The sequence below is a fragment of the Cnephaeus nilssonii genome (genome assembly GCF_951640355.1).
Source record: "Cnephaeus nilssonii genome assembly, chromosome: 14".
NCBI classification, from domain to species: Eukaryota; Metazoa; Chordata; class Mammalia; order Chiroptera; family Vespertilionidae; genus Cnephaeus; species Cnephaeus nilssonii.
In genome coordinates this window covers 5,462,955-5,484,122 of record NC_137085.1, presented here as the reverse complement: position 1 = coordinate 5,484,122, position 21,168 = coordinate 5,462,955, and the positions used below count along the sequence as shown (strand labels likewise).

General features: G+C 55.4%; 1 protein-coding gene across 2 annotated transcripts; it reads left to right on the top strand.

The window, feature by feature from the left end:
• The first annotated feature begins 3,443 nt into the window (after positions 1 to 3,443).
• On the top strand, positions 3,444 to 15,563 carry SLC27A4 (solute carrier family 27 member 4). Of its 2 annotated transcripts, none has more exons than XM_079791254.1 (13): positions 3,444 to 3,731; positions 5,050 to 5,216; positions 6,972 to 7,366; positions 8,606 to 8,764; positions 10,039 to 10,108; positions 10,214 to 10,305; positions 11,116 to 11,225; positions 11,469 to 11,678; positions 11,843 to 11,969; positions 12,575 to 12,712; positions 12,905 to 13,069; positions 13,167 to 13,313; positions 14,780 to 15,563. In XM_079791254.1, exons 2-13 carry the CDS (start codon positions 5,056 to 5,058, stop codon positions 14,935 to 14,937), a joined length of 1,932 nt encoding a protein of 643 aa, XP_079647380.1. In that variant the 5' UTR covers positions 3,444 to 3,731; positions 5,050 to 5,055; the 3' UTR covers positions 14,938 to 15,563. The 2 variants fall into 2 exon arrangements, with proteins under 2 accessions (XP_079647380.1, XP_079647381.1); XM_079791255.1 differs by having other exon boundaries at positions 3,444 to 3,746.
• The last annotated feature ends 5,605 nt before the right edge of the window (positions 15,564 to 21,168 follow it).

Here is a 21,168-nt window from a genome sequence, read left to right as displayed (position 1 = left end):
CCTCCCCTTTACTGCGCATCACCTTGTTAGAGTGCTTACCACTCAGAAATTCTCTTTTTTTCAACTTTTTATTTTTACTTTTATTTTTCAGAGAGGGAGAGAGGGAGGGAGAGAACACTGATTTGTCGTTCCACTTATTGATGCATTCATTGGTTGCTTCTTGTATGTGTCCTGACCAGAGATCGAACCTGCAACCTCCATGAATGAGGACGATGCCCTAACCAACTGAGCTACCAGGCCAGAGCACTCTGAAATTATTGTGTTTATTTACTTACAAGTTCCATGTCTGCTCCAGGAGGGCAGGGACCCTATTCTTTCGCTGCTGGGAACAGTGCTTGGCGCACACACGTTGTTGAAGGAATGGATGTCAAGCCCCATGCTGAGCACCCCACATGCAAGATCTTATTCAGCCCCCACCACAGCCTCACTTCATGGCGAAGACCCTGGGTCTCAGGTTCAGAGAGTGTCCTGGGTCCCACGGCCGGGGGGGGGGGGGGGGGGGGTGGGGGTGGAGCTTGTCTCAGGGCGCACAGGTCTGAGTCCTCTCCCAGAAGCCAAGGGGGCGCTCCCTTTCCCTCTGCCCCACAAAAGCCACATGCAGCTGATCCCAGAGCAGCGTTTGGGGGCACAGGCGCTAAAGGCAGACCTGGCCCGCCACTGACCAGCTCTGGCCCCTTGCCCTCGTCAGGGCACCCCTTGGAGCCTCTGTTTTCTTCTCTGTAAAATAGGGAGAGGAATGTGCCTGTCCCACAACAGGGCCGAGTGCTCATGTAGTTGAGCACATAGTAAACACTTAGGGAATGGAAGCTGTCATCTGCCAGGAAGGCCCTTGGAGGCCTCTGAGGTCATCATGTACAAATAAACCAGAGCTGTTTATTTTGCACACACCCAGAGTGGGTGGACTTACACAACTCAGAGGTCACTAACGCCACACAACTGGATATCTATGGGGTAAGTGCCTACTGGGTGCCAGGGGTCAAACCACTCCACTCTGGAGAGGTTTAATTCAAGTGAGTCCAAATGTGAGGCTCTGGTAAATCTGGAGATTTAAGTGCTGATGTTCCCTCCCGCAGGATAGATGGGGGTCATGTCCGTGGAAAGGAGCCCACTGTGAGGTCAGCCTAGGCTGAGCCTGTCCCACAAATGACAGCATCCAGCTCCTGCCCTTCCTAAGAACCTGCAATGCCTCTTCACCGCACCAGGACAAAACTCAACCTGGCACACCAAGGCCTTCCAACAATCCCTTCCCACCACGTGGCCTTCCCTGCCCATGGACCCTGATGCACAAGCCCACTAGTGTCTTCTAAGTGTTTGCTGATTGCTGGGGGTTCTCAGTGCTCAAGACAGCTGCATCCCCACTCTCTTGGATGAGCAACTTTATGGCAGCTGAGGCCTTCCATGTGCCAGCCCTGGGCTGACAGCTTGACATGTATATCTCATTGAATCCATACCCAGCCCCACGAAACGGTGACCATGATGGCTGGATTCCCATTCTACAGATGAGGACACTGAGGCTCCATGGGGAGAGGTGATTTGCCCAGTTTTTTCTCACAGTTGGGGATGGAAGTGCAACCCCGATGCATCTGACTACAAAGCAAAGAAGACATCACAATAACGTGTGGTGGGTATTACAGAAGTGCAGTGAGCAGCCTAGTCTAATCTCCACCTGACCTCTCTGTGTGTCCAACTAGACTATAAGCAACTTGAAGGCAGATTGTCTTGTTGCCTGTATCCCCTTGCACCTACCCCTGAGGCCTGGCCCCGTGGCTGTGGGCTTCCTGCTTTGGCTTCACCAACGTGACCTGCCTGGGTGGAGGAGAACAGGGGGGCTGGTCACCACCACCCTCCTTCAAATTCTCACTTGCCTTATTTGCATATGACCTCAGCAGTTGATGTGGAAATAATTATTTCCCTGGATCCTGGTGTGGATAAGATCAGTGCTTCCAAATCACTCCCCCTCTCAAACATTTATCAGGCTTCTGTTATTTACTAAACCCTGTGGATACAACCAGAGATAATCTTGATGCCTAGATTTTGTGGGAGCTTTGTGGTCAATGAGCCTGTAAACTACAATAGCAAGTATGTAGTATGTTCTCATTTTTACATATAAGAAGAAATGGAGACTTTGACTTTCAATTGAGTTAACCCAAGTCTGTTGGATGTCCACACCCATAAGCACCCAGTGCAACACTGCCTCCTGATTGTAGCACCCATGGGGAAGGAGGTGCTTCAATTTACCTAGCTCCCCCAAAAGGATGTACCCTATACTCTGGAAGAAATAGGTCCAAATACTCATCAGACCAAATTTTCATTTTTAATCCCTATGAATAGACCCTGAAAACTGCCCCTACCCCCCTTTTTAAGGACTTCTACTAGATTAAGAGATTAAGGGATCTATTCAAAGACAGATGGCAACTGTGGATGACCAACATGTTTTGATTATCAAGGAACCAAGTTTTCAGAGGCCCAGAGCTGCACAGGGCTGGGAAGCTGGCCAATGGCCCCGGGCTTAGCAGGTGGCATGACAAATATGGTCACTGACTTGGAGGTTAATTTCCTGCAGGGATCAGTGATTAGAAGCCTAAGTTAGGTCTCCAGATCCGTGCCCTTTGTACCATCAGGTGTGCCAGATTGCTTACAAGATACTACCATGGATGAGAAAGGATTCCTACTCAGCCATCGAGGCACCAAGTTTATTGTCCCAGAAGCGGAGGTGAGAGGTGCTCAAATCTGCAGGTCTTCTGAACCTTCTAAAGGTACTGTGTCCATAAAAAAAAATACCCAGGGAGAGATCAACCAAAGGACTTGTGTTCATGCATATAAGCATAACCAATGGACACAGACTCTAGGGGGGTGAGGGCACGAGCGGGGGGGGGGGGGGGGGGTAATGGGAGGATAAGGACGCATATGTAATACCTTAATCATTAAAGAAAAAAAATAATAGAACATTAAAAAAAAACACACACCAAAACCAAAAATAACCCCAAATGGAATTGAGGGAGGACCTCGAATCCAAAACTTTAGAATAACCATTCCAAATTAAAATAGAAGTCCAATGCGCTAGCCATTTTGCCACAGAACCATTACTAGACTTAATCCTTCTTTGTCTGAAACCACACTTCTATCTCTCTTATAGGTGTGGTGCTCGGCCTTTGGTCTAAACGCGGACTCCAATTCTCCGCCATTGTGGCAGGTGGGGGGTGCTCTCCCACAGATCCAAATGCCGGAGGATTGAGAGTTCGGGGCCCAGGCAGAGCCCGCCAGTCTCTTACCCGTACAGGGTGCGGAGGGGAAGGGGGAAGGCGGGGTCGGGATGGGGGGGGCGGGGCGAGGGGAGAGAAGAAAGCACGGGTCTCTGCGGCACGGACTACAATTCCCAGAATGCCACGGGAGGCGTCGCCTCAGGCCGTCGCGCGCGCAGAGCGGGCTGGGCCAGGTGGCGTCGAGCGCGCTGGGACTGCCCTGCGCCTCTCGCTCTGCGGCTCGCCTTGTTGCCGGCCGGCGCAGCCGGTTTGGGCTGCTGGAGGCAGGCGGGGGGAGGAGCGCCACGGGCGGGCGGTGCTGAGCGGCGGGAGGGACTGTCCGGGCCATGCAGGGCGCAGAGCTGGCGAGGGGTTCCTGAGACCCGGCTCTGCGCGCCCAGGGGCGGCTGCCGCCCCCCGCGCTCTCCACTCCGCTGCCGCTGCCGGGCCGTATCTGGACGGGGCGCCGCGCGGCGGGGCCGACGCTGGGTGAGCATAGACCAGGCGAGTGGGTCCCTGGGCGGGGGAATGTGGCCGGCCCATCGGAGGCAGGTGTGACGGTGCCGGCCTTGGGTGAGAGGCGCGCCCTGCTGCTGTCTCCTTGCCGGCCGCTCTGCTGCTCCCCTGGCTCTTTAGGGGCCGGGGCTGTATGCAGTGACCGACCTGAGATGGGGTCCCGAAGGAACTAGGCATCCTCTTCTCGCCACATTCCATCTCCCAGCCTTCCGGGACGGGCTCCTACCCTTTGCTCTGGCGGCTCTGGAAGGCCAGAGGTCTGAGGACCTTGGAGATAGATCCTGGCTGTGGAGTTGGGGTCGCTAGTTCAGTGCTGCCGGCTTTTCCTTTCCGCGTGAAGGAGCGGGAGATGGTCTGTGAGGGCTCCCTGTGGTCCAGACCATGTCCTCATTCCGGCGTGGAGGCTCTCCGGCTACCTTACAGCCGTGACCTTCACCCCCTCCCCAGGAATAGGACCTGAAGAAAAGCTCAGCCCTACCTGCCGCCCTCTTGAGCAAATCCGTGAAGAGCCAGGAATAGGACCCAAGTGCTCTAATCTCGGCCCAGCCAGTTTTTCCCCTCCCCCTGAGCCCAGTCCCCAAATACTCGTCCGAGTGGCTCACTGAGTGTGTTTGTGGCGGTGCTTCCTCTCAATCATCTTTTCCTTTCGGGCGATCACCTCTCAGGCACCTCCGGACTCTACCCTGTTTGCTCTGTCGCCCCCTATGGGCCAGCAGAGCCATGGCGCTGCCGGAGCCTCTGGGCCGGGCCGGGGCTAGGGCCCCTTCCCTGGAAGCTGCCCCTCTGGGTGTTGTGGCTTGGCCTGGTCATCCACACAACCTGCCCAGGTCGTTGGGTATGGGGTGGAGCCAGAGGTGCTTACGTTAGTACTCCTCTCCAAGCCATTTTGGTTAGGGACCCTAGATGTCAGGAGAGTGGACTGTCCTATTTTGGCTGGAAAGGTTTCTGAGAGCAAGTCTCACTACACCCATTGCACAGAGGAGGAAACTAAGTCCTAAAGTAGGAAAGGGACTTGCCCAAGGTCCCTCGGAGAATTATGGGCAGAGATGGGACAAGGGCGCTAGAACCTAGCCCCCTGCCTGTCACCTCTGGAACTCCTCACCTCGCCTCCAATGCCCCTAGCCTGCCCCTTCCAGACAGCCCTGGAAAGGGAAGCCGTCAATGGCCACCTCACTCGGTATTGCCAAGACACACTGCAGGTTGACCCCATGGGATCATAGTGGCCTGGCTGACTGGGCCAGGGAGTGGAGAACTTGGACATTGGAATCCACTGACGACCCTGTGCTCACAGGCCGCAATGCTGCTCGGGGCGTCTCTCGTGGGAGCGTTGCTGTTCTCCAAGCTGGTGCTGAAACTGCCCTGGACCCAGGTGGTGTTTTCCCTGCTGTTCCTCTATCTGGGGTCTGGTGGCTGGCGCTTTGTCCGGATCTTCATCAAGACCATCAGGCGCGATGTTTTGTGAGTACCTGGGTTAGCCCTTCCTGCAGTCTCCACACCTCCCTGGGCTCCTAGTCCACAAAATTCCCCCAGACCAGACCCGGGGCCTCTGCCAGCACAGGGTAGCTGGGCCCCAAAGCAGCAGCCTCTTCTCCACGCTCTTTCCCTGGCACTGGTACCTCCACCTCCAAGGTCACAGTCTCCTCCTGGGGAATCTCCCTGACTTGGTGCTCCTTAGCCTGGGGCCAACTTGGGGGCCTGGGACATAGCGTGGAACGCTCAGTTAGGGAGAGGTGTTGAGGAGACATCGGAAAGGGGTCTGTAGTTGGTAATAAGAACCCTGTGGGAAAGGTCCTGTCCTTGGGTTGGCCTGAGTCTGAGAGGGCCCCGAGTCAGATGTCTGGGAAAACCTCCCCAGAGAATGTCAGGTGTGCTCCACAGGGATGTCCTGGACCAGAACCACCTGCCGTTACCTTCTCTGAGCCAGGTGCGAGGCTCTGGAGCCCAGAGGAGCAAGGCAGACCCAGTCCCGGGCTAAGCTTGGACTGGTCTGGGGGGTATTTAGGGGATACAGTAAATCCCTAAGCTGGCAGTGCCATGTGGGCAGAGACCCTGGCAGTCTTGCTCACAGTAGTGTCCCAGTGCCCAACACAGTGACTCACACCCAGAACAGGCAGCTCAGCATTTGTCAGTCTGAGTTGATTCCAAAAGGAAGTATAGAGTGGCCACTGCAAGAAGGGTGGTAGCAGCGGGGAGCTGTGGGAGCGGGGCAGGGAGAGACGGCTTAGGCCAGGGCCTCAGGGAATCAGAGAAGGCCTTCTGGAGGCAAAGTAGTTCTTTCTTTAAAAAAAAGAAAAATTATTGATTTCAGAGAGGAAGGGAGAGGGAGAGAGATAGAAACATCAATGATGAAAGAGAATCATTGATTGACTGCTTCCAGCATGCCCCCCACTGGGGATCTAGTTATGTACCCTTGACCGGAATCAAACCCAGGACCCTTTAATCCGCAGGCTAATGCTCTATCCACTGAGCAAACAGGCTAGGGCCAAAGTAGTTGTTCTTGAGAGATACATCAAGGTGGTGGGATCAAGGGATTCCAGCCAGAGGGTACAGCATCACCAAAGGCATAGAGGCTGGGAAGTTGAGACAGTTCAGGGGTCAGAGGTGGCAGGGGCAGGGCAGGAGAGGGGGGTGTGGCCAGCGATTCCACACACACCTGCTGAACATCTCTGCCTGGCACTGAGCAGGGCCCAGAGGACAAGGTGGTTACTAGGATGGAGCCCTCTCCTTGCTGGGCTCACAGAGAGGAAGACTGGACAAATCGCAAACTCATCCTTTATTGGGGCGTTGTGGGGGTAGGTATGAGGTGGCATTGTGGAAGGCCCCGAAAGAGATCTTGACTTGGGCCCTGGAGTCCCAGAATGCTCTGACGGAGCAGCAGACTCAGAATAGACAGGGATGGTAGTAGGGGTTGAACTCTGGAGCCAGAGAGGACTGGGCTTCAAATCTCTACCTCCGAAGCCAGGGCAAGCCATCTGCTGGCAGAGCCTTAGTTTCCGCCTCTGTACAGGGGAGGGAGTAATTGCCCTGGTCCCTGTACGCCATTAGCAAGCTGGTGTGTGTCACGGTGCCCAGCATACAGGTGCTGGACAAGGGGAGTGTTGCAAGTGATGGGGCTTAGGAGCCTTTGGCCCATGGGGCAGCACCCTGGGCCGGGGTGCAGGGACCCCCACTCCCAGCCCAGCAGTCACAGCTCCCTTGCTGGCTCCCACACAGTGGCGGCATGGTGCTCCTGAAGGTGAAGGCGAAGGTCCGGCGGTACCTGCGGGAGCGGCGGACAGTGCCCATCTTGTTTGCCTCTACGGTACAGCGCCACCCTAACAAGACGGCCCTGATCTTTGAGGGCACAGACACACACTGGACCTTCCGCCAGCTGGATGACTACTCAAGCAGCGTGGCCAACTTCCTGCAAGCGCGGGGCCTGGCCTCCGGCGACGTGGCTGCCCTCTTCATGGAGAACCGCAATGAGTTCGTGGGCCTGTGGCTGGGCATGGCCAAGCTGGGTGTGGAGGCGGCCCTGATCAACACCAACCTCCGGCGGGACGCCCTGCGCCACTGCCTGACCACCTCCCGGGCCCGGGCCCTCATCTTCGGCAGTGAGATGGCCCCAGGTGAGCCCCCAAGAGGCAGGCACAGGCAGGAAGTCCCATGGGACCCTGCACAGACCTCCTTCAGCCCTGGGGAAGCTGTGTAGCTCAGAGGGTAAGAGCAGCATGAGCCTTGGAGTCAGACGGCCTGGGCTCTGCCACTAGTAAGCTGGCGATCCTAAGAGACCAGAATTCCCTGTGCCTCAGTTTCCTCACTATAGTACCTGCTCATACTGTTTTCAAGGTAATGCTTCACCTGAAGCACTAGCAAAGTGGTTGATGCTAGGCGAGTTCTCAGATTGAATTGGTAACCATTCTTGTGACTAATTAGGCCTCATTTCTTCATCTATAAAGTGGGAACAAGAGTCCATTCTCTGCTGTCCTGCAGAGCTTACGTTTTTTGGCTGCCACTTTGGGCACTAACTTGGGCGCTGAGCATGGTACTTGACAAGCGCAGCTCTAACCTTCACAGAGCCTGCCGAGGAAGGGACTGTCATCAGTTGTAGATGAGGAGACTGAGGTTCATAGTGGTGTGAGGAACTCCTGCAACTGGTAAGCGGTGGAACCCAGATTTGATCTGGGCTTGGCCACAGTGTTCCTGTTCTCTCTCCCCACGCTGCTGTGGTTTGTGGAGTAATGGACAGGGAAGGTTATTGAGAAGTTGAAAGGGGAAGAGGACAGATTCAGCAGGGAGAGTGGAGATGTTTGGACAAAAAAGAGGAAGCCAGAGGAAATGGGGCCAAGTGGGCCAGGACTGGCCCATGCCTAGGGCGGGTGGACATCTGTAACGCATGGGGGAGCCTGAGAGAAGGTTCCCACTGTCTGAAGAGGCTGGAGGGCTGCTAGCCTCTGAGCCCCACTCCTCCCTTCTAACCAGACCCCCACAGACGAGCCTAGTACAGTGGGTAAGAGAGTAAACCTTCATGTGAGATAGAGCTGGTTTCGATTCCCAGCTTCAGCATGTTCTGGCTGTGAGCAAGTCCCTCTCGTTCTCAGAGCCTCAATTTCCTCATCTGTAAAATGGGCTGATATTGGTACCTACGTCCTAGGGTGTGTGATCAGGAGAATGCATATAAAGAGCCCACTGTGTAGTTAGCCAGAAGCTAATAGGAGCTGTTGCTCCTATCAGTATCTTTCTTATTAGGAGGTCCTGGGTGCTTCTCTCTCCGCCTACCCAGCCAGCCTCCCCTGACAGCATGCCCAGCCCTGACATGAGGAGAGTTCCTGGGATCTGCCTGCTGATCTGCCCTGTCTCCCCCGCAGCTGTCTTTGAGATCCATGCCAGCTTGGACCCTTCAGTCAGCCTCTTCTGCTCTGGTCCGTGGGAGCCCAGCCTAGTGCCTGCCAGCACAGAGCACCTGGACCCCTTGCTGGAAGATGCCCCCAAGCACCTGCCCAGTTGCCCTGACAAGGGCTTCACAGGTGAGTCCCCCACCCCCCACAGAGGAACCCTAAGGTGGCCAAGGACAGATCACTGGCCTTATGGCCAGAGGCCTGTGTTCTGCATACTTGCTGTGTGACCTGGAGTAAGTCATGTCACCTCCCTTTTCCATCTGGGAAAATGGGTACAGTAACTGGGGTTACTGTGCAGGTTAAATGAGCTGGTGTGTAGGAAAGTGCTAGGCTTGGTGTTGAGTACACAGGAGCTCACAGAATCTGATTCTGATTTGTTGAACAAGCCTTCATGGATGCCTAACATGTGCAGGGTCAGGCGGAGCCCAGGAACCTGCTGTTTCTGAGTTTTGTTTGGAGTTGGGCCAGGGGCCCTTTAAATATTCATCCAGCACCTGTTCAGTGCAGGCCCCTGTTGGGCTGTGATCCTCCCTTGTACTGGGCTGCCTGTCTCCACCTCCCCTCCTCCAGGCAGCCCCCCAGACCCTTTCGCCTCTCCACAGAACTTATTTTGCGTAGTGACTAAGGATTGAAAGAGATGCACTGGGAAGCTAGGGTGTGGCAGCAAGGGCTTAGTAACAGGTCATTGTCCTCATTCTAGTCATTCAATCTGTCATATACAGATCTTATCTCCTGGTGCGGGGACTCAGGCTGGTTCAGCCTGTTGCCCTCGTGGTGTGCAGCCTAGGCTGGCATACGGCAGGCACACAAGAGCAGGAGATGGTCGACAAGGAACATGCAGTCACCCCGTGGTGTTCCGGACCTCCTGGAGCCTCCAGCCTGCGGGGGCTGAGCCTCATAACAGAAACCATAATGTGACAGTCCCTGGACTGGGCTGCAGGGTGGGAAAAAGAAATGGCCAGTGCTGCAGGAGCGACCTCCGCACCCTGCTTCCTGCAGCTCAGTGCCTCCTCACGCTCTAAGGCTTGGGGAGCCCTCCCTGGTGCCCCCTCCCCTCCCTGAAGCCTGGGTCAGGTGCTGCCACTGGGCTTGGACAGGCCCTGCGCCTCCCTTTGTACTCACGTTGGGATGCTGGTCTGCATCTGCCTGTCTCCCATGGCTGCAGCCTGCACCAGGGCAGAGCCCGTACTCCTCTTGGTCACCGATGTCTCTCTGGGTCTGGCACAGAGTGAGGGCCCAGAAAACGGTTGTTGATGGAACAGACGCAGGCATTAGAGCAGAGTGGTGTCTGGGGTCATCAGAGTAGGCCTGGAGGAGGTGTGATGGGAATGGGCACTGAATGGTACACACACAGGTGTCCGTCTGACTCCGGACTCAGATGCTCATGTGTCTGTTTTCTTCAGATAAGCTCTTCTACATCTACACATCGGGCACCACGGGGCTGCCCAAAGCTGCCATCGTGGTGCACAGCAGGTAAGGGACAGGTGCCTGGGGGGAGAGCCGGGGCGACAGGGCCCAGGAGCCTCCCCTTCGGCCTTCCCAGGGGCCCACTGAGCTCTCCGCCCTCTGCCTTCCCAGGTATTACCGCATGGCTGCCCTGGTGTACTACGGATTCCGCATGCGTCCCGATGACATTGTCTACGACTGCCTCCCACTCTACCACTCCGCCGGTAACGTGGGCCGCTCCTCCGTCTCCAGAACCCCGAGGGCCTCAGGAACCCTGTCCCTCTTGTCAGGCAGCAGGTTGCAGTAGAAACACATGAGCTTTCGAGTGAAGTCAGGGTTCAAATCCAGATGTGGCCATTGACTGGAGCTCGGAACAAGGATGGCCAAAAAATAAATAACAACAAAAACAAGATGGCCACTCCAGTCTGATTGCTTGTATGGCCATGTCCCGCAAGGCACTGGGGCTGGTCTGACTGGTCAGTTTGTTCCCGTGGATATACATGGCCTTGCTGCTTGGTCTTAAGGGAAGACAGAGATGGAATAAGTATAGTTCCTGTTCTCAAGGGTGCTTAGAGTTGGGTGTGTGTTGGGGCAGGATGAATGATGGAAGCCTACCTTACATGATACAAGAAATAGCATGGTGAGTATGCGAAGGCCAGGGGACAGGAGCTCAGCTCAAGGGAAGAGCTTGGTCTGGCCTGGAAGGCTTCTTGGAAGAGGTGTATTCAATGCAGGCAGATGTGAGGTGCAGAAGCCAGGCGGGCTAACTTGGTCCCCTCAGTTGAAGGGCATCATTACGGTTATCGGAACAGGAACTTGGGGTCAGCTCTGCAGGCTCTGGGGGGATGTGTAATTGATCCAATAGGCACAGGGAAGGCATGGAAGATGTCTGACTAGGGGAGTGATTATCATTGGTGTTGGAGGGAGAGGACAGGAAAGAGACCAAGGGACAGGACCTTTGGGCTGGGTAAGACGAGGCTGTGGAGGGAAGGGTGTCCCGTCTCACTGACCTCCAGGGCTCACTCTGCCTTCAGGAAACATCGTGGGAATCGGGCAATGCCTGCTCCATGGCATGACAGTGGTTATCCGGAAGAAATTCTCAGCCTCTCGGTTCTGGGATGATTGTATCAAGTACAACTGCACAGTGAGTGAGAGGGAAGGAGATGAGCCATCCCTGTCCCCTCATGACCCTCCCACCAGCCCCACTCGGGGACTTCTGTCTTACAGCTGAGCAGCCAGTTGTTCATTGTTCAGATTGAGGCCCAGAGAGGAAAAGGATTGCCCGGTGGGGAGGGACAGAGCTAGTAGGGGTAGGGGCCTGAGAGGCTGGGAGGTGGGAAGTGAGAGCAACCTCAGGGACCCAAACTCACCCCAAGTCCACCTCCAGATTGTGCAGTATATCGGCGAGCTGTGCCGCTACCTCCTGAACCAGCCGCCCCGGGAGGTGGAAAACCGGCACCGGGTGCGCATGGCGCTGGGCAACGGCCTCCGACAGTCCATATGGACCGAATTTTCTGGTCGCTTCAACATCCCCCAGGTGGCTGAGTTCTACGGGGCCACTGAGTGCAACTGCAGCCTGGGCAACTTTGACAGCCAGGTACCACTCAGGCTGGGGACATGGATGGATCACGGAAGGCACTGGCAGCAGAAGGGAGGGCAGAGTTCCAGCAAGGGAGAGTGGGTGCTGGAGTGGCCTCCCGCACACATTGCCCGCGTTTGAGCGCATGGGGAGAGCCCAGGCCCAAGTCTTGGCCTTTGCAGGTGGGAGCCTGTGGCTTCAACAGCCGCATCCTGTCCTTCGTGTACCCAATCCGGCTAGTACGTGTCAACGAGGACACCATGGAGCTGATCCGGGGGCCCAATGGTGTCTGCCTTCCCTGCCAGCCAGGTCTGTCCTGGGGTTGGATTGGGGGTCAGAGGGGAGGGATTGGCCCAGGAGGAAAACAGGACAGGGGTGGGTGGGAGGTAACCCTCTCTGACCAGTGGCCGTCAGTTCTTAGTCGTTTATTCCCTCAGTTCACCTATTCTCTTTTGTGTTGAGGACCCTGGGTCCAGGCCGCCTGGGATGATCCTAGCTCAGCCCTTTAGCTCTGGGCCCGAGTCCCCCACCTTGCAACGGGGCTGATGGCAGTACTGCCTCATGGGTGGCCCGGAGGATCATGTGGTGCAGAACATGAAGCTCTTTGAGCTGAGCCAGGAGCCCAGGGAACGCTGCTGTGGCCAGACTGTCCGTGTAGGGTTCAGCCACCCTTTCATCTGTTTGTCCATCTTTCCTTCGGCTCAGTTGACCAGATATCACGGAGTGCCTACGTGTGTCAGACCTGCCAAGAGAAGCTCCCTGCCTTGGGGGGCTGGACTGCGGGGGGCGGGATGGAATTTCTGTGGGAAATAGTGTGACCAGAGGTCAGATCAGCATGTAGGGTGCATTTGGGGGCGGGGGGACCAGTAGAAGAGGCCACCGTGGCAAATCTGGCCCCGCCTTCCCGCCCCCAGGTGAGCCGGGCCAGCTGGTGGGCCGCATCATCCAGCAGGACCCCCTGCGGCGCTTCGATGGCTACCTCAACCAGGGTGCCAACAATAAGAAGATCGCCAAGGATGTCTTCAAAAAGGGGGACCAGGCCTACCTCACCGGTGAGTGGGCACCTCTCCCTAGCCCTTTACAGCCCTATCAGAGGGTAGGGATGGAGAGATATGAAGGGGTCTTTCCCACCTTCAGAGGACACCTCCCCAGGACTCCCCCAATCCCATCCCCTTCAGCCAAACAAATTCTTGGGATCCAGCGAGGACCACTGGCCTAAGCCCTGCCTCTCACCCCCTTCCTAGGTGACGTACTGGTGATGGATGAGCTGGGCTACCTGTATTTCCGAGACCGCACGGGGGACACGTTCCGCTGGAAAGGCGAGAATGTGTCCACCACGGAGGTGGAGGGCACCCTTAGCCGCCTGCTGGACATGGCCGACGTGGCAGTGTATGGTGTCGAGGTGCCAGGTATCTTTGTATGGCAGGTGGGAGGTACCAGGTATGTGTGGGGAGGTGCCACCAGGGGGCACTGCCAGCCGCTCACTGTTCACTCCACTACCCTCAGGAACCGAGGGCCGAGCCGGAATGGCTGCTGTGGCCAACCCCACTGGCAGTTGCGACCTGGAGCACTTTGCACAGCTGCTGGAGAAAGAGCTGCCCCTCTATGCCCGTCCCATCTTCCTGCGCCTCATGCCTGAGCTTCACAAAACAGGTCTGTCCCCTCCCTGCTCCGACGTGCAGTTGCAGACCAAGGCTCCTTCCCGGTTCCTTCTTGAGAGACCTGGGTGGCTGTCACTTGAACTTCACCCATAGCTTAGCCAGGTAGTTGATAAACTGACCTCCCTGTATACAAGTGAGCAGATGGAGTCTTCAGAGAGAGAAGGTTCATCCATTCATTGATGGAAGAAATGTTGAGTCCCAACTATGTGCCAGGCACTGTGCTATGCCTTGGGGGCCTAGGTAACGGTTTCTGATAGGACCTGTGCTTTCTTGGAGCTTCTGGAGCGATAGCGGAGACAGCCTTAGGACAGGGGATTCCAAGATGAAGAAGGGAATTCAGATCAAACTGACAGAAAAGTGAATGAAGGGGTTTCGGAGGACTAGAAAGCTTCTCTGAGGAGGCAACGTTTAAGCTGAGACCTGAGTGAGAAGGAGGCCTGTATGAGTGGGGGAGGCAATCTGGGCTCTGGGAACAGCAGTGTGAAGCCTGAGGCAGGAAGACCTTGGACACTAGAGGAGGAAAAGGAGGCCCCCAAAGTTGGAGTCAGTGAGGGGTGGGCAGTGGCATGAGCGGGGAAGAGAGGCTAGCAGGGCTGGAAGCCCAGAGCCTGTGGGCTGGGGTGGGGGCAGTAGGGAGCCACAGAATTGGTTGAGCAGGGTAGTAGCTGGTCAGACTCATGTTCTGCAAAGCTCTCTTGCTGCTGCATGGCGGGGGGCGGGGAGTAGCAGGCAGCCAGAGCGGGGCGTGGGGAAATGAGTGCGTGGTCATCCCGGGAAGAGATGAGTTGTGGGTCTACCGTGGCGTGACAGGTGGTGCCATTCTTCTGTCGTCGGTGCACTGACGACTAGGAGTTATCTGGTGGGCAGGAAGTCCACGGCCAGACCCCCACGCTGCTCTGCTCGGTCCCTGTGCCCTGCCCTTCCCTGGCTGCTCAGCCTCCGGTCTCACTTGCCTGGTCACCTCCCACATGGTTATCATGTCAGCCCTGCTCAATACTATTAAAAAAGCCGCTGCCACTTACACTGTTTCAGAGATGTTAAAATCTGAAAACACGTGCATCTTAGAATCCATAGAATAGGGATGGACACTCGGGTTGATGAGCAGATTAAATGCCATTGAACCTGTACCTGGGAGATGCTCAGATCAAAGGAGCCATCACAGAGACCCAAGTTCTGCTCCCTCTGCCGTCACTCAGTGTGTGGCTGTGGACAAATAGCTTTCCTGTTTGGGTCTCAGTTTCCCCTTTTGTAGAAAGGGGGTGGGTAATACAGGGATGCTCTGAGAAACGGTACATACTGAAGTGGATGGAGGCTTCTTTGCAAACTATAAAGGGATCTGCCACCCCACATGTGCCCTTTCCTGTCTCTCTGGTCTTCCTCTGTCGGCGGGTGGGTTCCCGGGAGCTCAGCCCCTGCCCGCACCCTCTGACTCTCCTTCCCCGTCATCTGCTCCCTCAGGGACGTTTAAGTTACAGAAGACAGAGCTGCGGAAGGAGGGCTTTGACCCTGCAGTCGTGAAAGACCCGCTCTTCTACCTGGATGCCCGGAAGGGCCGCTACCTACCGCTGGACCAAGAGGCCTACACCCGAATCCAGGCTGGCGAGGAGAAGCTGTGATTTGCCCTGAGTCCCCCTCAGGGCCAGCAGATACTGGATCCAGAGCCCCAGCTCACACCCCAAAGGGGTCCTGGGTAATGCCAGACCAAAGCAAGCAGGGCCCAGCACCTCAACTGGGAGGTGCTGACCCCCTCCCCCTTCAAACTGCCAAGTGACTCACTGCCGCCTCCCCCCTCCCCCAGTGGCTTTCTGTGAAAGCCTCATGTCCCTATGTCTTCGAGGCCAGGCAGGGCTCCAGGCTGAGACTGACTGGGCCCCTCAGGATGATGTCTTGGGTCAGGTCGGGGGGAGGGGAGGGTCGCCAAGCGCTCCTCAGAGAGCCAGGGAGTTTGTAAATGGGACCAGGGCATAAGCCCCCAGACTCAGGAAGCCAGTAGAGTGGGCAGAGGCAGAAGGAGGATGGGAGAGGACTCCGACCTGCAGCAGGCCGCCCGACTGCGCATCCTCCCTCCTACCCTCTCCCTGGTGGGTGGCTGCCTGGCTGTCCCTCAGGCAGGGCCTTTCTGTCTGGGTCTGTCCATGTCACCTCCATCTCAGTCCTGACCTGGCTTTGAGAGGAGGGGTGGGGGCACTCAAGGGCCAATAAACTCTGCCTTGACTCCCCCCAGCCTGTGTGCATGCCACCTGAGTTCACCCCAGCCTACTCAGGCCCCACCTGCTGCCCTCTGGCCCCTTCACTCAAGCACCCATCTATTCACTCATTTGGACTTGGGGCAGGTGAGATGCTACAGCCCCACGTTGCATTCCCACCTGAGTCTTGGGCAAGTGAATCGGTCTTATCAGTGAAATGGGAATAAGGAGGATTCAGAGAACTGAAGGTAGCCATTATGAGGAAAGGGCTGCTCAGAGCCGTGGAAAGAGAAAACCCAGAGCAGGCTCCCACCTCCAGACCTTTGCTCATGCTGTTCCCTTTTTCTGGGGTGCGTTTCCCTAGGGGTTTGCAGGCCCTGCGGAGGCAGAGCAGGGCTGCCTAGCCAGCTCTAGCAGAGTTCAGGAAAGCTCCCTGGAGCCGTCTTACTGGGGCTTCAGAGTCAGCAATGCCCTTGGCCCCATCACTGGAGTTACACCCAGGCTAGGAACGCAAGGCCTGATGGGAAAGGAGTCGAGCCTAGCCCAGGGCATTAGGCACTGCATCCCTGGTTTTTGTCTTCACTGTGTCACTTGGCTGAGGTCACATAGCAAGTAGTGGGGGCTGGAATGTAAACCCCAGGCCAGGGGGCCCTTCCCACTGCTCCACCCACCTCCGGGTGCAGAAGACAACAGGGAAGCCAGAAGCACTCCCATTCCACACATGCCTGCGGAGCGAGCCGGCTAGGGCCACACCCTAGGCCAGCAGCTGACAGTTTAGGGGGAGGGTGGCCAGGAGAATATGGGTTGCCTCCTGGGGAAGTGACCTTTGAAGAGTCTGGTGCCTCTCTTGGGGGCAAATGGGGTGGGGGCTGGGTGGCAGTTGGCCCGGTGGAAAGCGATGCTAAGTGGTTTTGTGCGGCAGGAGGGGGCGTGCGGGCTGTGGCAGGCATGGCTGCAGTGCCCGAGTGTGACCAGCAGAGGGCGTGCAGAGACTGCAGAATCCCTCACCCAGGCAAGTAGGAAGCAGGGATTGAGTCCTCATCCTCCCCCCCGCAAGAGGTACCCATCCCAGAAGACCCTGCGGTGGGCTTTCGAGGCTTCCAAGGGGCTGGGCTTGCCTGAGAGCACGGCCGTGTATCTTTTTTCTTTTCATATATATGTGTATTTATTTTTTATTGATTTGAGAGAAACATCCATGTGAGAAACATCTATTGGTTGCCTCTCCTACGCACCCCAATCAGGGGTCAAACCCACAACCTGGTATATGTCCTGACAGGGAATCGAACCCGAAACCTTTCAGTGTACAGGACTGTGTGGCCTTGTATCGTTAACCCTCAGCAATGCGTGCTCTCCAATGGGAAGGAGCTTAAGCCTTTCTCCAGATTGAACACAGCCACCACAGGCAGTATGGAGTGGTGGCAGCTCCAGCTCAGGAGTCAGACAGGCCTACGTTCAAGTCCAGTTCGTTAGTCAGGTTCAGCCTGTTTCCTCTCCTGTGGGAATCTACATTGCTGTCTTTGTGAACATGCAATAAGATCATGCATGGAAATCTCTTGGCATGGGGTCTGGTGCTGATATCTGCTCAGTATGTGGTAGTTAAAAAGGGATATATGTTCAGGTGTTAAGACCCCAGGCTAGGCCTAAGTTTCCCACTTCCATATCAGCCCCCCATGAAGGGGTGGGACTGGTGGGCCTCTGGGCCTTGCAGCCTCATGCACACATGGCTGTGTGAGATGTCTCCATGCACACAGTAGGTGCTTGTGAAGTTAATGGTGGTGTCTATAGTGCTTCACAGTTTACAGAGCACCAAGTAATTTCATCTATGGAGCAGATTCTAAAGGAGTTTGTGCAGGGGGTAGAGTGGGGGTGAGGGAGCCCAGGGTGAGCAAGATAGAGACCCAGGCCCTAGATTTATCTGGGGGAGGCAGAGGAGGCCGGCAGTAAAGCAGCAAAGGGTATGTGCTTAGCTGACCTAACCTGGCTTCCTGACTGCACAAGAGACAGGGGCGGGGGGGTGGGGGGTCGTGTTTCCAGGTCAGAGAGACTTTTCAAAGAAGAGCTCCAAGAATCAGAGGGGAAGAGTGTTCTGAACAGAAGGAGCAGCAAAATGTAAAGGCCTGGAGGGCAGAGCAGATTAAAGACGTGCAGTTTGGCTACGGGGTGGGGGGGTGGGGGGTAGAGTTGAGGCAAGATGTGAAAATGAGTGCCTTGTGGGCACTTGTAATTGCACACCTCCAGAGCCCGCTAGGAGGTGCTAGTGTGCAGTCAGAGGCTTCTTCAGACTTGCTAGCAGCCACCACGTGGGAACCCTTCCTATGTGCCAGGAATTGTGCAGAGCACTCCCTGTGCGTTACTTCATTAAACCCGTAACAGCAGCTGCTATTTTGATGCTCAGAGAGTCAAAGGCTCTCCATTAGCTACAGAGCCTGTGAAGGGTGGCGCCGGGAGGCCAGGCCCCGTTCTGGGAGCCTCAGTGTTCCCATCTGCAGCCTGCGCCCGGGAGGCCTGCCTCGAGCGATCCCGGAGGTCCTACCGCCCTCGGGACAGGCAAGTGGCCGCCCAAGCCAGTGCATGGCCTATCGCTTTCAATTCCTGGGAAGAAGGTTAAATACCTCCGAGGGGCCCATTGAAGCGGCGGCAAAGGAGGGGGCAACCGAGTGACTTTCAAAGGGATCTGAATGAGCGGCTGGCCCCTCCCCCCGAGGAGGGCCCCGCTTCCTCCCGCCTAATGGTATTCTGGGCTCAGCCCCGGTCTTTGGCGGCAGTTTAACCCGAGCCGGGGTGGATTTCTTTCTCACTGATCTCAGCTTGACACCCAATTAGCACAAGAATGGGAGGAGGAAGCCTGCGAGAGGCGCCTCCCAGCCTCCCCGGTCGCACGAGGGGAGCAGGCGGGAAGACAAAGGGCAGCGGGCAGGGGGCACCCGCGCCCTCGCCTCCCCCGCAGACCCGGCCATTGTCTCCCCAGCAGCTTCTGAAGGGATGGAGGCCGACGCCCGGGCTGGCCGGCTTGCTGGGGAGGACTGGGGCTGGGGCCCTGGGGGAGCTGGTCCAGTGGAAGCTTTCTTCTGCGGGATCCCGGGGAAGGCCCTTGGGTGAGCTGGGCCCAGCCAGAGAGGTTCGGGGAGGAGGGGCAGGAATCCTGAAGCACAGCAGCCTGGGATGAGGCCCACATTTAGGTCCCAGGGGCAAGCCACTGGTTCTGAGCCTCAGCTTTTCTCATTTGAAAAATGGGGATTGCCCTGGCCAGATAGCTCAGTTAGAGCATCGTCCCTACACGCCTAGGTTTTGGGTTTGATCTCCCATCAAGGCACATGCAGGAATCAACTAATGAACGCATAAATAAGTGGGACAACAAATCAATGTTTGTTTCCTCCTTCCTCTTTCTAAAATCAATAATTTTTTTCCGAAAATAAGGATAATAGTCCCTGTGAGGAAGCAACCTGATAATTCATGGAAAGCACCTGGTAGGTGCAAAGTGGGCTTGGAGTGGCTTGGGCTCGGGAGCAGAATGAGTCCCGGGCACTCAGAATGGCTGATTTACCCGGAAGGCAGCTCCCAGTCTCTGGGGCTATGCCAGGAGGAACTGGTGGACCCCTGCCTGTGGAGATGGGGAAGGATCCCACTCCTCCAGGAGGGAGGGAATGCCTCTGGCTTTCCCAGCACCTTCTCCCTCCCCACCCCCACCTCCCACAATTCCTTTGGATTTGGGTTTAGAAGTGACCTCCAGGGCTGGATTAGGGGCCTCCTCCTGCTCCTACAGTGTCCCCCACTACCTCGCGTTCCCCCTTCATGACACTGATTGCACTTTGTGGTCCGTTTCTGGTTTTTTAAAATATATTTTTATTGACTTCAGAGAGGAAGGGAAAGGAGAGAGAGAATCATCAATGATGAGAGAGAACCATTGCTCAACTGCCTCCTGTATGTCCCCCACTGGGAATCAAGCCCACAACTCAGGCATGTGTCCCCAATGACCGGATTCGAACCATGACCTCCTGGTTCATAGGTTGATACTCAACAACTGAGTCTGGGGTTTGTTTGTTTGTTTGTTTTTAATCCTCACTTGAGGATATTTTTTCCATTGATTTCTAGAGTGAAAGGGAGGAAGGAGGGGGAGAAAGAGAGAGAAACATCAAAGTGAGAGTGACAAGTCAATTGGTTGCCTCCTGCACATGTCCATACAGGGGCTGGGGAACCTGTAACTGAGGTATGTGCCCTTGACCCTTTGGTCCCTGGGCCAGTGCTCTAACCACTGAGCAACCAGCCAGGCTGTTTTATACATTTTTCCATCTGTGTCTCCTAGAACAGTGGTTGCCAACCTTTCGGACCTCACGGACCACCTGTTGGCGACCGCTGTCCTAGAACGTCAGCCCTTGAGGGCAGGGACCCCATTGGTTTTGTTCACCATTGTATTCCCAGCACAGCACTGGGCCTGGCACTTAATGGGTGCTCAGTGAATGTTTGTGAAATGGATGAAGCTCTTCAAATGCTCCTCAGCTCTCCAGTTCAAGAGGTGGGAGTTCCCTGGGTTAGAGGATATTCAACTCAGAGGGAGGCTGGGATCAGAGGCTCGAAGGGCTCTTGAATGACTTCTGGGAAGGCCCTTGTCTTGTTAGCAAAGAGAAGCCCATTACATGATTTTGAGCAGGGGAGTGATATGTGTTCATTCATTCATTCATTCATTCATTCAGCAAGCACTTACCAGACCCCAACAATGTGCAGTATAAATACCATGAGCTAAGGATCAAAGATGAATCAGGCAAGGTTGGTACCCTGGAGGAGCTGGATCCAGTGAAATAATCTTAGAATAATATTTTTGTTGAAAGGACTTTAAGATCCTTTGGTCCTAAACCTTTTTTACATTTTGGGGAAACTGAGTCCCAGAGAGGAGAAGTGACCTATCCAGCATGGTGAATGTGGGGCCTCTCCATTTACCATAAGATTCCTTTGCACTGTTTGAGAACCAGGGCTGTGTCTCATTTGTCCAAATTTGGTGACTGGATGTAGGAGAGGATTAAGAACAATGTCCAAGGTTTCTTGTCTGAGTGTTTCAGTGGGTGGCAGTGGTATATTTGAGAAGGGGAACATGAGCGAGAGCCTTATTAGGGAAAGAGGCACTGAGCCAAAAACTCATTTAGTCCTCACTAAAACCCTATGAAGTAGGAGCTGTTATTATCCCCATTTTACAGATTGGGAAACTGAGGCACAAAGATGTTTAGGGACTTGCCCAAAGATACAGCTAGGAAGTGGTGGGACCTAGATATTAAGCTGGCAGTTGAACTCAACCTTTAACCATTACATCATTCTGCCCTTACTCAGCAGACCACACCACCCTACTCTACCAATGCTGAGTTTGATTTTGGAAGTGTTGTGGTTTACATACCCTGAGACATCCACTTCACTCCATTTGTGCCCGGAGCTTTTGTAACAGGCTCCAGTGGTCTCCCTATCTTCTTCCTTGTTCCTCTCCAAACCATTCTCCACACTGCAGCCAGAAAGGATATTTTACAACAGTTCCAATGTCGCCCCCTCTTAAAACTCTTCAAAGGCCACCCATTGTTCTTAGAATAGAGACTGAAATTCTTACCTGGCTCACAAGGCAATATTTGGTCCCTGCCCACTTTTCTAGCCTCATCTCTTATCAGGTCCTCTGTTCCCCAG

Bases quoted from the DNA above. Each gene is read 5' to 3' on its own strand.
- SLC27A4 (XM_079791254.1), top strand. From the start codon at position 5,056: ATGCTGCTCGGGGCGTCTCTCGTGGGAGCGTTGCTGTTCTCCAAGCTG. The intron at 11,679-11,842 runs GTACCACTCAGG...TGGCCTTTGCAG, and splicing joins TGGGCAACTTTGACAGCCAG to GTGGGAGCCTGTGGCTTCAA. The intron at 12,713-12,904 runs GTGAGTGGGCAC...CCCCCTTCCTAG, and splicing joins GGACCAGGCCTACCTCACCG to GTGACGTACTGGTGATGGAT.